The 13996-nt window shown below is 39.0% G+C and overlaps 1 protein-coding gene across 3 annotated transcripts; it reads left to right on the top strand.

Annotated features, from left to right (window-relative positions):
• Window positions 1-1125: 1125 nt before the first annotated feature.
• Window positions 1126-13964, top strand: lnpk (lunapark, ER junction formation factor). 3 transcript variants are annotated; one of them, XM_040139774.1, is made up of 16 exons: window positions 1126-1248; window positions 3023-3092; window positions 3867-3908; window positions 4348-4398; window positions 4489-4625; window positions 4883-4941; window positions 5417-5457; window positions 5802-5885; window positions 5998-6049; window positions 6273-6389; window positions 6685-6795; window positions 6985-7090; window positions 7379-7449; window positions 7641-7811; window positions 10451-10681; window positions 13234-13964. In XM_040139774.1, the coding sequence occupies exons 2-15, from the start codon at window positions 3066-3068 to the stop codon at window positions 10648-10650; spliced, it is 1269 nt and encodes a 422-aa protein (XP_039995708.1). In that variant the 5' UTR covers window positions 1126-1248; window positions 3023-3065; the 3' UTR covers window positions 10651-10681; window positions 13234-13964. The 3 variants fall into 3 exon arrangements, with proteins under 3 accessions (XP_039995708.1, XP_039995709.1, XP_039995707.1); XM_040139775.1 differs by having other exon boundaries at window positions 6703-6795; window positions 10451-13964; XM_040139773.1 differs by having other exon boundaries at window positions 10451-13964.
• Window positions 13965-13996: the final 32 nt, after the last annotated feature.

Genomic DNA, 13996 nt, shown 5'->3' with positions numbered 1-13996 from the left:
GATCTTTTGGGGTTTGTTTAAAAAAAAAATCTTCTATTTTACTTTTTCTAACCCTTTTAAATCCTATTAATGTGTATTTTTATATTTTCTTTTCATATTCGATGACTGGCACTGTATTCTTTATGTATTCTTTATGTGATGGCTGACATTATTTGATTTTTTTTGTGTGTGTGTTTGGCCTCTGTGTTTGCAAAGTGTAGCCTATTTGTTAATTGATGTTTGGATATGGGTATTCCGTTTTCAATGTTGAGCTTTTCCTTCCTATTTTGTGAATATTTATTGTTCGATCACACACATTTATTAGTTGTCATGGTCATTTACTATTTCAGTTACGGTTTGAGTTTTTACTATTAGATGTCATAATTATTTGTCAGCTATTTGCATGAATTCCCTCCATATAAAAGCCCATAAGGACAGTTATATTTAAGGCAATAGGAAGACTTGCAGTGGTGGAAAAAGTACTCATATCCTTTACTTTAGTAAAAGACGTTAAAAATATTCTGTTACAAGTAAAAGTCTTGGGTTCAAAATTTTCCTCAAGTGTAAAAACAGAAGTATCACTGGCAAAATGTACCTAGAGTGTCAAAAGTTAAAGTACTCATTGGGCAGAGTAGCCCATTTGAGAGTGTTATAGTTTAATGTGTATCATATAATTGGAGTATTATTACTGATATATTGGAACATATGCAGTATTTTAATTCCACAGCTGGTTGAAGTGGAGCTAATATTTACTACATTATACACTGTTAAGTTGTTTTATCTATATCAATATATCGTACTTTATAAGTTGATTATATGTATTATTTGAAATATCAGAGTTACTATAGCAACTGTAGTTATCAACCAATAAGCATAGGGTTTTTTTTTTTTTTAATTTTTTTAAATTTTTTTTAATTAATCCTATATTTAATGAACTCCAATCAATCCGAACAAGATGAAAGCGAAGGGGAGTCAAACCGCAGGCTGTACAGGCCACAGTAGTTGACCGAGAGACCAAAAAAAGAAAACTACAGCGCGAAGGACTCTGGGAAACCGAGCAACCGTTGAACACCCCCCCCCCCCCCCCTCTCTCTCTCTCTCTCTCTAATTTACGTCATCCATAGGTTCCGTCCGTGACGTCTCGACGCCGCGCCACATGCTCGCTTGGCAGTTGAGATGTCAGATGTCAGTTCAGGTAACAGCCGGAGTCTGCCGTTTGCCTGTTTGACCGACTGACCGGCTAACACAAACACTTAAACACCGCAGAGTGTAAGTATTTGTTTAACCTAGATGCTAATTTGAAAAGGCCGAATGAAAATGAACCAACCTCAACGACAGCGTCTCTGTCTGCTGTTGACATTGATCCTAGCTAGTCTGTTGTTGTATCAGTAGCTAACTAGGTATCAACAGTCAACAGTGAATTTGTGTGATTCACCACAAAGGTGTTTGGGAAGGTTAAAACTTAGGTGACTAACGGTCTCGCTGTCTGCGGCAGTGAAAGTTATTTAACGGCGCTTTTGCTAGCTTGCAGCGGGGTAAAATGCCCAGTGTTTTGATCGAGCAGCTAACGTTACCTCCCTTGGCAGCTAGCATGAATTTATGTTACTGTTTATTAGTCTCATTTGAAAGGACAAAAGCAAACAGAAAGCTCCCTTATTTGCCTGGGAACCCTTATAAGTTATTAAAGTTACGGGCATTCATGCCTGGTGACCATCATGGGACTGAATCCCCAGGTCTTTTACCCTCTTAGCTTACAAAGGTTACAGATACAGCTGTGACCTTTGTAAGCTAGAGATCTACAGGTCTATATAAATATATATAGATTTATAGACATCTGTGGAGATCTGTAACTTTTTACGAGTTCATTCGGTTCGTACTACTTAAAATTTTGCATAACTTATACAGTAGGTTACCGTGCCGGTCTCCCATTGACTCAAGTACACTGCTGGAATGATACCAGCGGTATCACAGCAGCTGCCACATGTGGACTTAAATCAGTTATGTGTAAAAATTACTGAGTTGTGTTCTGATATGTTCTATCTAAAAAGTGCCGGTCTCCCATTGACTCAAGTACACTGCTGGAATGATACCAGCGGTATCACAGCAGCTGCCACATGTGGACTTAAATCAGTTATGTGTAAAAATTACTGAGTTGTGTTCTGATATGTTCTATCTAAAAAGGTCAAAAGGTAAACCAGTCCTGGGTGTCATAATAACCAGTGACTGGATGTTGCCCTTTATCCAGAGAGATACAACAAGGGCTTTTCATGGTGGGTTGGTATTAGCCATTTACGATGGACAGTTTCAGTGCTGATTATGTGGCGAAGAATATGTCCTTCCGTATGAACTACGGCCTGCAACGCAGTCAATTTTCAGGAAAAGACCAATCCTGTACCATATTTGTCAGTACTGTGAAACCCTATGTTTGTTGTATACACTCAGTTGGCAGTTTAAGAGGTACACATAGCTAAAACTAATGCAGCTTAATACAACAGTCCTGCAATATCCTCACTTCATGAAGGGTATAATGTTCAGTTTGTGTTGAAACAGTTTCAGAGATGTGTTGAGTCAACTGTATGATCATTTTTGCAGATAGTAGTTTGTGCTGCTTTTGAAATATGTTACATCATACACAAAGGCGTTTCTGTTATTTAGCCTACCCTCGCAGATACAAGTGGAAAATAACCATAAAGTTGAATCAGCACCTCTCTAAAACAGTTTCAACAAAAAGTGAACATTATAACCTTCATGAAGGGAGGATTTATTGCAGGACTGCTGTATTAGACTGCATTAGTTTTAGGTAGGTGTTCCTAATAAACTGCCAACTGAATGTAGTTATATAAGAAGGAATAAGTAAATACTTTCTAAGTAAATCCACAACAACAACAGCAACCATTGTGTTCAGTTATTCTATAGGCAGCTTGCTAAACCCTGTGATGATGTAAGTGTTGTGTGCCTTCATTGTGGTGTTAGGATTGCGTCAGCAAGGATTATGTACTTTGTTCACCTTAAACACATTTAACAGAGATTCCCTGTTCTGTAGTGAACCAAAGGAAGCAAAGAGGAGACTGCTGTAGTTTACAGACATGGGGGCTCTGATATCACGATGGAAGGTAAGTTGATGAGAGAAAAGAAAGAGTTAAATCAAAAAGCACATTAGCTTTAAGTATAAGAAAGGGAAGTGAAATAGAAATATTAACACTGCAAAACAAAAACAGAATGAAAGATAGAAAACCAAAACACTTAACAAAAATGAGACAAGGCTAATATATGTTTCATAAAATCTTAATAAATGTTCTTTTAAAGAAGTGATTTAGCAGAAAAAACAGATTTTGTTGGATTGGGCTCCTCAGTGAACAGTAATGACTACCAAATTATTTTACTTTACGGCCAAAAAGGTATTTCTGAACACTGATTCAAGTGATGACAGTATTTTAGACAATCTGGGTTTGTTAGTTGTTGACACACTGAATCCTGTGCCCGAAGCAGACGAAATCTGTATGCTATTTTTAGACATACTAGAAAAGTCAAAGCGAAAGAGAGGGCGACAGACAGAGACACAGCAAAAAGACTGAGCAATAGAAAGTGCAACCCTTGTATCCACATTATCTTTGCATACATTCATTTTTCAGAAAGAGAAAAGGAAGTATAAAGACAGAAGACAGAAGCACATAGGTGAAGACTTTGAAATGGAAATTGTACATCACATTTGCTTTTATTTACACTTTAGTGAGATATCTCAGTGAACCAGGAACGGACCCCATGATGACTCTTACTGTCAGATCAATCAGTTCTGAATCTGTTGGATGTTCATGACACTGAAAAGCCCAGTGTAAATTCTTCCGATGATCCTGACGATGATTTTCCAATCTTTATCACCAATCCAGGCAAAGCCAACCACAGTTGAGCAGCTGGAGAACCTGGATAAGGTACTGATTAAATATTGTATCAGATTTTATGTATCATACAATGCTTTAAGCCAGTTAGCTTTTCATATTGAAGATATGCAGCTGGGACCTGTCTTAAAAGCAGGATTATTGAAATAGGGATGACCGTTACAGAATGTGAGACAGAAATTCCATGTTTTACTCAGCATAGTTATCCAGCTCGCATCATTAATACTGCTTCATGAGAAAGGTCACTATTTTATTGAAGTTGGCACGTGGTATTTACTGATATAAACCTGAAACAACTCATACAGTGCTTGAGTATCCCAAATTAAATCAGACAGTTAATAGAACATAACTTAAAGTTGAACAAATGCCTTTCCTGGAAACTCTCAGTTGGTGAAGTCTAAATGTAACATCTGATTATTTGAGAATCTTTGCACTATTTAAATAACCTTTAACCTCCGTGTTTCCCCTGTAGGACATTAAAGAGCTGGAGGAGTTTAGAGCCAAAAACCAACGTCTGCAAAAAGTAAAGGCAAAACATCAACGACGTGCAGTGATACTCTTCAATTGTAGTTTCTTTTTCCTCATCAGTGTGTTTCTATGTATCTGTCTGCAGCTGTGGGTCGGCCGTTTGCTTCTCTACTCATCAGTCCTCTACCTGTTGACCTCTCTGATTGTTTACTGTCTCTACCTACCTGAACAATGGCTGCAGAGAATAGCCATGGCCCTGCCTTTCTTCATATACCCTGTGCTGTGAGTGCCCACGTTGTTTTCTAAGATCCTTCACAGTCTTCTGCAGAGTGTGCTAATTCCAGTCTGGTACACAGCACCTTAGAAGTGTCACCCTAAGACATTATTTTAATACCCTGTTCCTTGTATGAAAAGTGTTTTTGCTTTGTATTTTATTAGTTTCCAGGTACTTTTGTTAGGTCACAAGTTTCAATCTGAAGTTTATAATGAAGAACGACTACATTTCTCACTTGGCTTCTGTTTTTCTTTCTTCTCCTCAGAGTGTGGTTCATCAGGAAGTTATTGATTTTCCTCTTTTCCAAACGCACTGAGAGAAACAGTGAGTCGTCAGTCCCTCTCTGTCCATCTGTCCATCCAGCCAACGCATAACGTATCTCTTTTCAAGCTTTTGTTAATTTTAGAATTTACCAAATGACATTTTGACTGTGTATTTTCATGGAATTTTTATTACCTCTGTTTTTATTGTCATACATTTTTTTACAGTAGTAAACTATTCTGCTATCTCAATCGTGGTATAGTATCATTAGAAACTGCTGGATTTTATAACCTGCCTTACAAAGGCAAACAGCTGTGGAGACGATTGTGTTGTAAACATGAGAAATCAATCACTGTGTGATATTTTAAACTGCACAACTAAAACCACAAATACTGCTCGATGGTAATTTATAATAATACACAGTGGTTAGCATAATAATACGCTAAGTATACACCACTTCCAAATATCTTTGTCAAAATATATTTCAGTGATTGATTTAAGATAAAGTCAACTAAGTTGTTCATGCTTCTATTTTTAGATGATAAACTAGAAGATTTAAAGGCTGCCAAGAAGAAGATTGTAAGTGTCTAATCCTTCACAGGTCACATTTCATTTATTCATTTTTTACTGACTTTTTAAAATAGAATTTGGATGATGTGAGTTACTGCTTATTCACTGCAGCTGCCTCCCAACATTGAATTTTCTTTTCTTCTACTAATAGCTTATTTCTTTGAGCTTAGAAAACAGCTACTTTTTGGTCTGTTCTTCCATATGTAGTGTCCCTTCTCAACATTTAGATTTTGTTAACTCCAGATGTATCATTGTGGCCTCGTTTATCACCAATGCTCCTTTGTAGTTTAACTAAGACACCACAATTCGGTGTGGATGTTACAACGAAAGTTTACCTGGTTTGTGTTTTCCAGCTGGAGGAAGTGATGGAAACAGAGACGTATAAAAATGCCAAAATCATCCTGGAGCGCTTTGATCCAGAAGCTAAGAAGAAAGCTGTGAGTGCTGTTGTCTAGTTTTCTGTTTTATCTATATGTTTATGTAGTTGTATCTTTATTCTTTCTTTGTTTTATCTGACTTGTGTTTGTTTTGTTTGCTGTTGTGTTGTAGGAGCTGGAGTCAACTCCAGTGCGTCCCCAGATGACTCCCAGGCCAGGACAAGGTACGACACACATCAGCACAAAGCAGAAAGATAAAGCATCTCATTTAAAGTTTGTTTTCAGTGGTATTGGATGCATCTTAGGCCAGAGTTACGCTGAGAGCAAGACTAGAGCTAAAAAAGTCATTTCTTGTCACAAGAATGCAAAAGTTAAAGGTTACACAGATCAAAGTCTTGCCTTTTGCAAAAGAACAAATACTGTAATGAGTTCCTCTCCTCTATTCAGAAATTCGACAAAGAGGGGTGGCAATGAGACCCTTGCCGATGGGAACCCCGGTTGCCATGGCTGGGACTCCCCCACCTGGAGCGCGGCCGCCATCGGGACCAGGGGGCACACCTGTGGGTAAGGGGAGACACAGAGATACTTAACATTAAGTATGAAGAAGTATCACAGTTTCTAAGTGCATGAACTATTGTGCCGGATCCACACAGTTGACTGTGAGAGCTTGTCATTCGTGATGTTTCTCCAAGGAATATTAGAAGTCAAATCTCTCTGTCTATGAAGATTCTCAGACATCTAGGTCACGGGCGCAGTACTAAGTCAAAGGCAACTGGAATGAATTGCAAATCCAGTTGCCTTTGACTTGGTTCTTTTAGACATTAGTCTGTGTCTTTATCCCATGTTGCTCTCCCTACAGAACCTGTCCTTCTCTCAGCTCCAGGAGGACCACCGGAGAAATCTGCTCTGTCTGCCTCGGTCCTCCAGGGGGCCGTAACCAGGACCCCCTGCTCCCCTATACCAGGTGTAGGTAGGTTGTTAAGCCACTGAGTGCATCTTAGCATAAATGCTTGTGTGTGTAGCAGGTTTCTGCAATTTAAATGTGGGGTTTGCAACACACATTTAACTGATTTAGGCACCAGCAGTCAAACAGTATATTCTGTTGTGGCAAGCAGAGCTCAGGTATGTATTGTTTCCTGTGTGTGGACTGTTTCTGCAGGCATGCATCCTCCGGGTCCTCCATTAGCAAGACCCATTCTGCCAAAAGACAGGGGAGCTATGGATCGAGTCATTGAGTACCTGGTAGGAGACGGACCACAGAACAGGTGAGGACCCTTTCTTAGATGTTAAGTCCCTCCTGGAAATAGCTTGTAACTTGCTCCCAAACCCACATTCTCATTTAGCAGTTTGCAGATTCTCCACTAGGGTGTGGTGTTCAGTCATTGTCACGCCAGGTCTACCCATGCCAACCTGCAATCTCTCCCCAGGATCGGGTAGTAATGGCAGCAGCAGTTTAGCCCTGTAGCCATGTCAAAATCTCAAAGTACACTGAACATCTCATAATTCTTGAATTAAACAGTCTCTCTCCGTCCATTCCACCTTCTTTCCTATAGATACGCATTGATCTGCCAACAGTGTTTTTCTCATAACGGCATGGCTCTGAAAGAAGAGTTTGAGTACCTGGGTAAGAACAGAAACACACCACTGCATTTAATGAGAAGTAGAGTGAAAAGATGAAAAACTCCAGCAAGTCAGTGTAATGCAAACTGGAATTATTAACTGGGGGAATTTCAATACTTGGTCAAAATGATGCAGTTTCATCACTAACTCTGTCTCTTCACTTTCTCTCTCTTGTGTCTGTCTCTCTCCCTCCAGCGTTTCGTTGTGCATATTGCTACTTCCTGAATCCAGCCAGAAAAACACGTCCTCAGGCTCCCAGGCTTCCAGAGTTCAGCTATGAGAGGAGGCTGCGAGCAGAATCGCGTTCCCCGGGACCAACACCACGTTCCGGGACAGACACAGAGGAGAGTGCGCCTCCTTCTGGAGGTACAGAAAAACACATACGCACAGCCAAACAAAAAACGCACGCAAGCAGCAAGCAAGAATAACCAAAACTGGGTCTCCTCAGGTCTGAATTTAGAAAACCGCGAAAGAGGTTTCTGTTAAAGATGAGAGCAATGCAGATGATAGCAAGCACTAAGACCAATGCAAAAACTGTTAAGAAATATGTTTGTTTTGGTTCCTACACAATGGAAGAACATTCTGACATTGTTTGACTGACTTAAACATCTGACATCAGGTAAAAAGTAAATTAGGTCTAAATCTGAGACAAGAATTGAACTGAGAAAATTGGGTCAGACTTGAGACCTGAACATGCGCGCTACACACCTGAGAGAGGTCTGCACATAGGCCCACACTCGTGCTCACACTGTTCTGTGCATCTTTGTCACTCACTCCGTGTCCTAACCTCCTGTGATAAATGCTTCTCAGTACAGTGCTCCGGTTGACCTTTTTCATTTTTTTTGTGTTTGATTCTTTCCCCAACTTTAATGATGAGAACTTTTATCCCTTTGTAGTTGTTGAGCAGGGAGCCAGCGGAGGTGAGACACCACCACCTCCAAGTATCTCCATCCTTTTTGCTACAAGAAGTAGCAGTGTTTAAGAAATTAGGTTTTTTTTTGAATTGAGAAATAAAAGTATAGCTATCATCTCAATCATTTATTACAAAGTTACCTCTCAGTATCTTCATTCATCTTTTTTTCCAGAGGAAATGGCTTGAAAAGTGGAATCCTGTTGCTGAGCTGGTTTTTGCCGGGTGCAGACAACTAACTTGTATTGTCATCATGGCCCAACACAATCCAACTAGTAACCAAAACAGTTGCAGGAAAAAATGTGAACAAATTTCTTTGCTTGCTCACATTTGAACTATTGTTGAATAGTGTATGTCTTACCTGAAAACTTCTAAATAGTTAGTATCATTTTGGAAATTGATTCTGTGCATAATCAGACAAGTAGAAACAGTACAACAGAGACAATGATGAAAATGCTTCAACATTACAGGTTCAACAAATTGCTTAGCGTGCAGTAGAAGCAACAACAACGAAGCATGTTTTTAAGTTTCATCAACAGCCTTCATTCATCAAATTCTACTTTCTTTGAAGTTCCACAGCACATTTCCTGGGTAGCATTGCAGTGACCAGTTGGTTTAACATTGTGATCTTGCCCCTAGCCAAGGCGCTGGCTCCGTGGAATTTGGTCCACAGTTTCTCCAGTTTCCAGGTCCAGCAGAGTCCAAACAACCCTCAGACCCGACGTCTGCAGAGTCCAGGTTCCCCAGCCCCTCTTCTCTGTGCACTGTCTGATCTGGCTAATTTTAACTGATTTGATAAATTTGATTTCCCCCGAATGGGCCCATTTTCTTCGCTGTAGAATCTGTAACATTGTAGAATGCAGCCCAATGCGTATACCAAATTGCTACCTCTAATCGCACTAAAGCAGCAGTGGGTTTCAGCAGTTACTGGGTGTCTACACCAGGCTTGGGTCAAGTAGTGTTTACAGGTGCATTTTATACAGTTTAGAGAATTAAGATTCAACCTACAAAATATAGAAAATCGCAGAAAGTCTTGTGAAAGTAGTATGCTTCTGTTAACAACTGATCTAGTATTGTCTGAATTGCCTTGATGGATTATAAATTTAAACAAATGCCAAGCAAAGTATTAGAAAAAAATCTTCAGAGTGTACAAAATATTTAGACCACCCCCCGTTAATGTTAGTGTCGAAATTGTCTCAGTAAGTCATGTTTTTACCCAGTCCCAGTTTCAATTACAGTGCCAAATACTGTACCGACACCTATATTAAAGCATATGTCTGAGTATTTACACACCCAGACCTTTGTTCTCAATTATTTTCAGTTCAGTAGGTTATGTGCATCATGTGATCACAGAATATCCTCGTCTATTACAAATTTCCTTGTGTAAGTGGACAGTTTGGTCCGCAACAGTGAGTGTAGTAAAAGAACAGCAAGACAACTACGGTATTTTATTGGCCTTCTCCTCCTGGAATATCAATCCTCTCTGAACGGGCCTCAAATCCTCCTTTTGCCACAATCTGCACTTATGATGATCATTTTCTGTGTAATGGAATTAATCTTGAAGTTTGCAAATAACGGGGAAATTACATTGTGAATCTAACTTGATTTTTAGATCCACAGTGACTCAGACTAATCATTACATTAAGAAACAATGATTCTAAAAACACATTTTTGTTCTTAACGTGTGTGTGTATCTGTAACACCAGAGTCTCTGGCATTGGTGTTGATGCTGAACGGATCTGTGTTTGTGTTGAACGTAGACATCTTTGTTTTAATTATCCCCCCGGAGCTCTGTTGTTGATGGGAGGAGGGAGATTTGAATGGATGTTAGCGAAGCCTCCTATGTTCTCTACTCCTCCCGGCAGCGTTGTTCAGTCAAATCTTGTTTAACTGATTCTAACCTTAACAGAGGGAATGCTGATCATCTTCGTTAATTTATCACCGATTTTAACTCCCAACAACCAATCATTTGCTGTATTGCAAATTATTCACACTGTCTTAAATGCTCCCGCTTTTTTTCTTACCCTCCCCTGTTCTGTCTCTTTGTGTGATGGTTATCTACTGTAAATGTCTTACTTACATGTCTTCTCTTCAGATGAGAAAGAGATGGGAGAAGACCAAGGACCCGCTAAAGACGTAGAGAGTGAGAGCCAATCAGAGGAGCAGCCGCACCAGGAGGAGGAAAAAGAACTGGTTCAGGAGGAGGAGGAGGAGGAGGAGGAGGAGGTGGTAGAGGAGGAGTCATTAGAGCAGAGTGACAGCACCCCCTGTGAGACGGAATCTCAGCCATCATAGCTGCAGAAAAGTCCAGATGAGGGCCAGAGACGTATGATCGCTGTTGTCAAACAAAAGGTGTTGGTATTGGTCATGATAGGCAGGTGGCATTTTAAAGCAATATACATGGACAAGGTTAGTTTATCGATTTCTTTCTTCCTTGCAACAGAAAAACTTCACCATCTCACTTGTGTCTCAGTTTGCAGCTTTTGGTTTTCTTCTTTTTTTTTTAAATTTTTTTTTTTTGCCTAAATTTGACTATGAATTTAAAAGACCATCATTAGTAAGACAAAGCACCATGAGGAAATGATGTACTTGGTAAAATGGTGTGTACTCTTAATGATAAACACAACAAAATATGAGTTTGCCATATTTAATACTGAAATTGTCCAACAATATTGCTTAAAATGTTGCCAACATATCGTGGCCTTAACAGTTTGACCGGTTGAATGGGAAGGTGTCAGATTGATGATTGTAGTTTTAATCCTAAGGCTGTTTCGCGATAGAGTAGTTGGCTGCTGATATTGCACTATATGTGGTGACTGACAAACTGACATAGGTTAATAATCTTAGATTCACACGTTTTTTTTTTTTTTTTAGGTTTTAAGTAGTTGGTTGCCATTTGATTTGTTAATGAAATGTTTTAGAAAAGAGCCACTGTTGGTTCACAAAGGGTTTGGCCTCAGATGCAGCAAAAACAAATACATGCTTAAATCCAAATTCCTTCTTTGACTCTTGTTTTAGAAACTTATTTTTTTACTCTACTAGTCTGTTTTTTTTTTTTTTTTTACTAAATATAATAGTTTATTATAATGCAAATCATACATGCAGTCATACATGTTATTTATTGTTTTATTGGGTAGTAAAGAAAAATTTCTCACCAAGGTTGGTGAGAAATTTTAAAAACATAAGAGCGAACAAAGTGCATTTTCAAGACAAACCGTTAGTGAATCAGGACGTGATGAATTGTGATCACAGTATATGCTGTTAAGTTTCATGGTTCTGCTGCGGCGTTTTTCCTCTCCTAGTTTCCCTCACACAAGCTTTTCGCCTAATACTGAAACATTTAGGAAAACTTACAATATACTCACATTTTACTAACCACTGATGTATGTACACATTTTATCCTGCTAATTTATGAAGTGTTTTTTTTCATGATGTTTGAGCAGCTTGTCTCAGTCAGGCGGTAAATGGGCTATGAACAGTTATCCAGAAAACCAGTTTGTGCATTTAAACAGTATTTGCGCTTAGATCTGCTTGGAGCAAAGGTAATGAAGATGTTGGCCAAAATAGGGGAATACACCAGGGTGTGTTCCAACACTTACATCACCGGTAAAAGGATGACACTAACCAGAGAAACCAGCTTCTGGAACTCTACGTTGACTGTTATGTTGACTGTTAAATGAACACTGTGCTCCACCCAATAACGGAACTCAGATCAGCCGTTGGTGGCGCAGCAGAAATGTGTGTTTTGGTCAGAGGCGTTAGGAGTTTATTCTAAATGTGCGGCGGAAACTGACACTTTTCCCCATTCAGTACAACCCTGCTGCTTTGTCCGGGCTTTCCCTGGATAGCAGCAACATGTGGACTTTTCAGGTGTGGAAAACGAGTCACTTTACAGAAATAATTTTATTTGTTATTTGTCCTTATCAAGCTTTTGTTTTGCAGTATGGGAAAATTGAACCTCCTTAGTTAAATGAAGTTGTTGGTTTTATAAAGCTCTGTCTATGAGGTGAGGCCTGTTTACCTAAGCTAACTTACTACCTTGAGGATAGCACGTATTGATGAGCTCACTAACAATGAAGCAGTCTCTGAATAAACTGAACCTCTTAATATGGCAGGAAAAAAACAAAAACAAATTGCAGCTACAACAGCCAATTAATCTCTATTTGGTTACTGCCTATCATAGTTCTCAATGGGATTAGGATTTGTCAGATGCACTGTTGTTTTATCTGAATCTCCTGACATCATTTGCACTGATTTTCTCTTTGTATTTATTTGGCCATATCGTGTTTTAATCCGTAGTTCTGGTTTTGCTCCACTTTTTACATTTAGACATGTAATATGTAATTGCCATTGTCACAACTAATTAAAAGTATAGGCAAGGTGTGGGTTCTTTAGCCTCCAGGTTGCTGAGGATTAGCATTTTTCTTTTTAAATATTTAAGTGTTCTTTTTGCTTACATTAATTGTAAGTGTTTTAAATGCGTGCACTCACAGCAGGCAGCTGGTGCCATCGTACTGTGTGCCTTGTTTGCTTCTGGTATATTCATTTGTTTACAGTGTCATCTGACCAATGTGTAGCTACTGTAGCAACATCAAATTAAGACAGTCCATGGGTCCTTTGGCCGGCACTAGCACCAGGCGTTTTTTTTTTTTTTTCCATTTAAACAATTTATTCTGTTATTAAATGGAACCGTGGAAGTGAGTGTCTATGCAAATGCCAATATGTCGTATCACCTGTGTTGTACAGGTCTGGTCCTAGAAACACACCCAGGCTAAGTGGGCAAAAAGTTCCTGTGGGGCGCACACACCACACATTAAATTCCTTTTTAAGTGTTTAATATCCGATTTTCACAATAATTCTGTGTGTGTTTCTTGTCAGTTGTTGTCCTGCTCAAAACCTTGCAGCAACCCAGGATCAATTGGCTGTAAAGGTTGGGACCAGCCTCCTGAATCTGTACCTGGCAGCACAAGTGTTGTTGAGCAAACCTTTGTTGAAATGTTGAGGAGAGCTCACTCTGCGAATTGAAAGTTGCCTGACATCATGCCTTGGCCACAGCTTGACATTTTGATTTTGTTTCATTACTTCCCTGCACCAGGCAGCTTTTTGTAGAAGTGGCAGAACGTTACTTCATGGTACCTATCCAGTTTACTGATTTGTGTTCAGCTGAAGCCTGTCTGGAAATAAATTCTCAATATGAAGCTTTCACTTTAATATTAATAAGCTTCTTAGATCCTCAACAGGATCTCTCTCACACTGACATATGTAGTACCTGGTAACTTATTTTTGCAGTGTCTTTTTTTTTTTTTTTTTTTTTGAGCCTGCTAGATTTATTAGATACTTTTCTGCCAATGCTGGTTGTAAAGTGTGGCACATCGAATAAAGTTTTTTTTTTTAATGACAAAGGAAGGCAATAGTTGTGCTGTTGTGGCTCTTAAATGCTGTCCCCTTCTGCTTCAGTGCCCAATCACAACTAGGTTATAGGCCTGCTATCCAGAATAAGTGATAAAATAGTTATGTAAAAAAATGTAATATTCAATGATGTATTATATCAGTGAAATCTGAGCTTTGGATAACAAATTCACTATAATACAACAATAAAGGAAGAAAAAAATGGCAAACTAAATGAATAATGACTTTTATT

Source organism: Xiphias gladius, chromosome 11 (assembly GCF_016859285.1).
Source record: "Xiphias gladius isolate SHS-SW01 ecotype Sanya breed wild chromosome 11, ASM1685928v1, whole genome shotgun sequence".
In the NCBI taxonomy this organism is placed as follows: domain Eukaryota; kingdom Metazoa; phylum Chordata; class Actinopteri; order Istiophoriformes; family Xiphiidae; genus Xiphias; species Xiphias gladius.
This window is presented reverse-complemented; position numbering and strand designations above follow the sequence as displayed.

Excerpts from the sequence above, each read along its gene's own strand:
- lnpk (XM_040139774.1), top strand. The coding sequence starts at position 3,066 with ATGGGGGCTCTGATATCACGATGGAAG. Across the intron at positions 6,796-6,984 it reads CTCCCCTATACCAGGTGTAG|GCATGCATCCTCCGGGTCCT; the intron begins GTAGGTTGTTAA and ends CTGTTTCTGCAG. Across the intron at positions 7,450-7,640 it reads AGAAGAGTTTGAGTACCTGG|CGTTTCGTTGTGCATATTGC; the intron begins GTAAGAACAGAA and ends CTCTCCCTCCAG.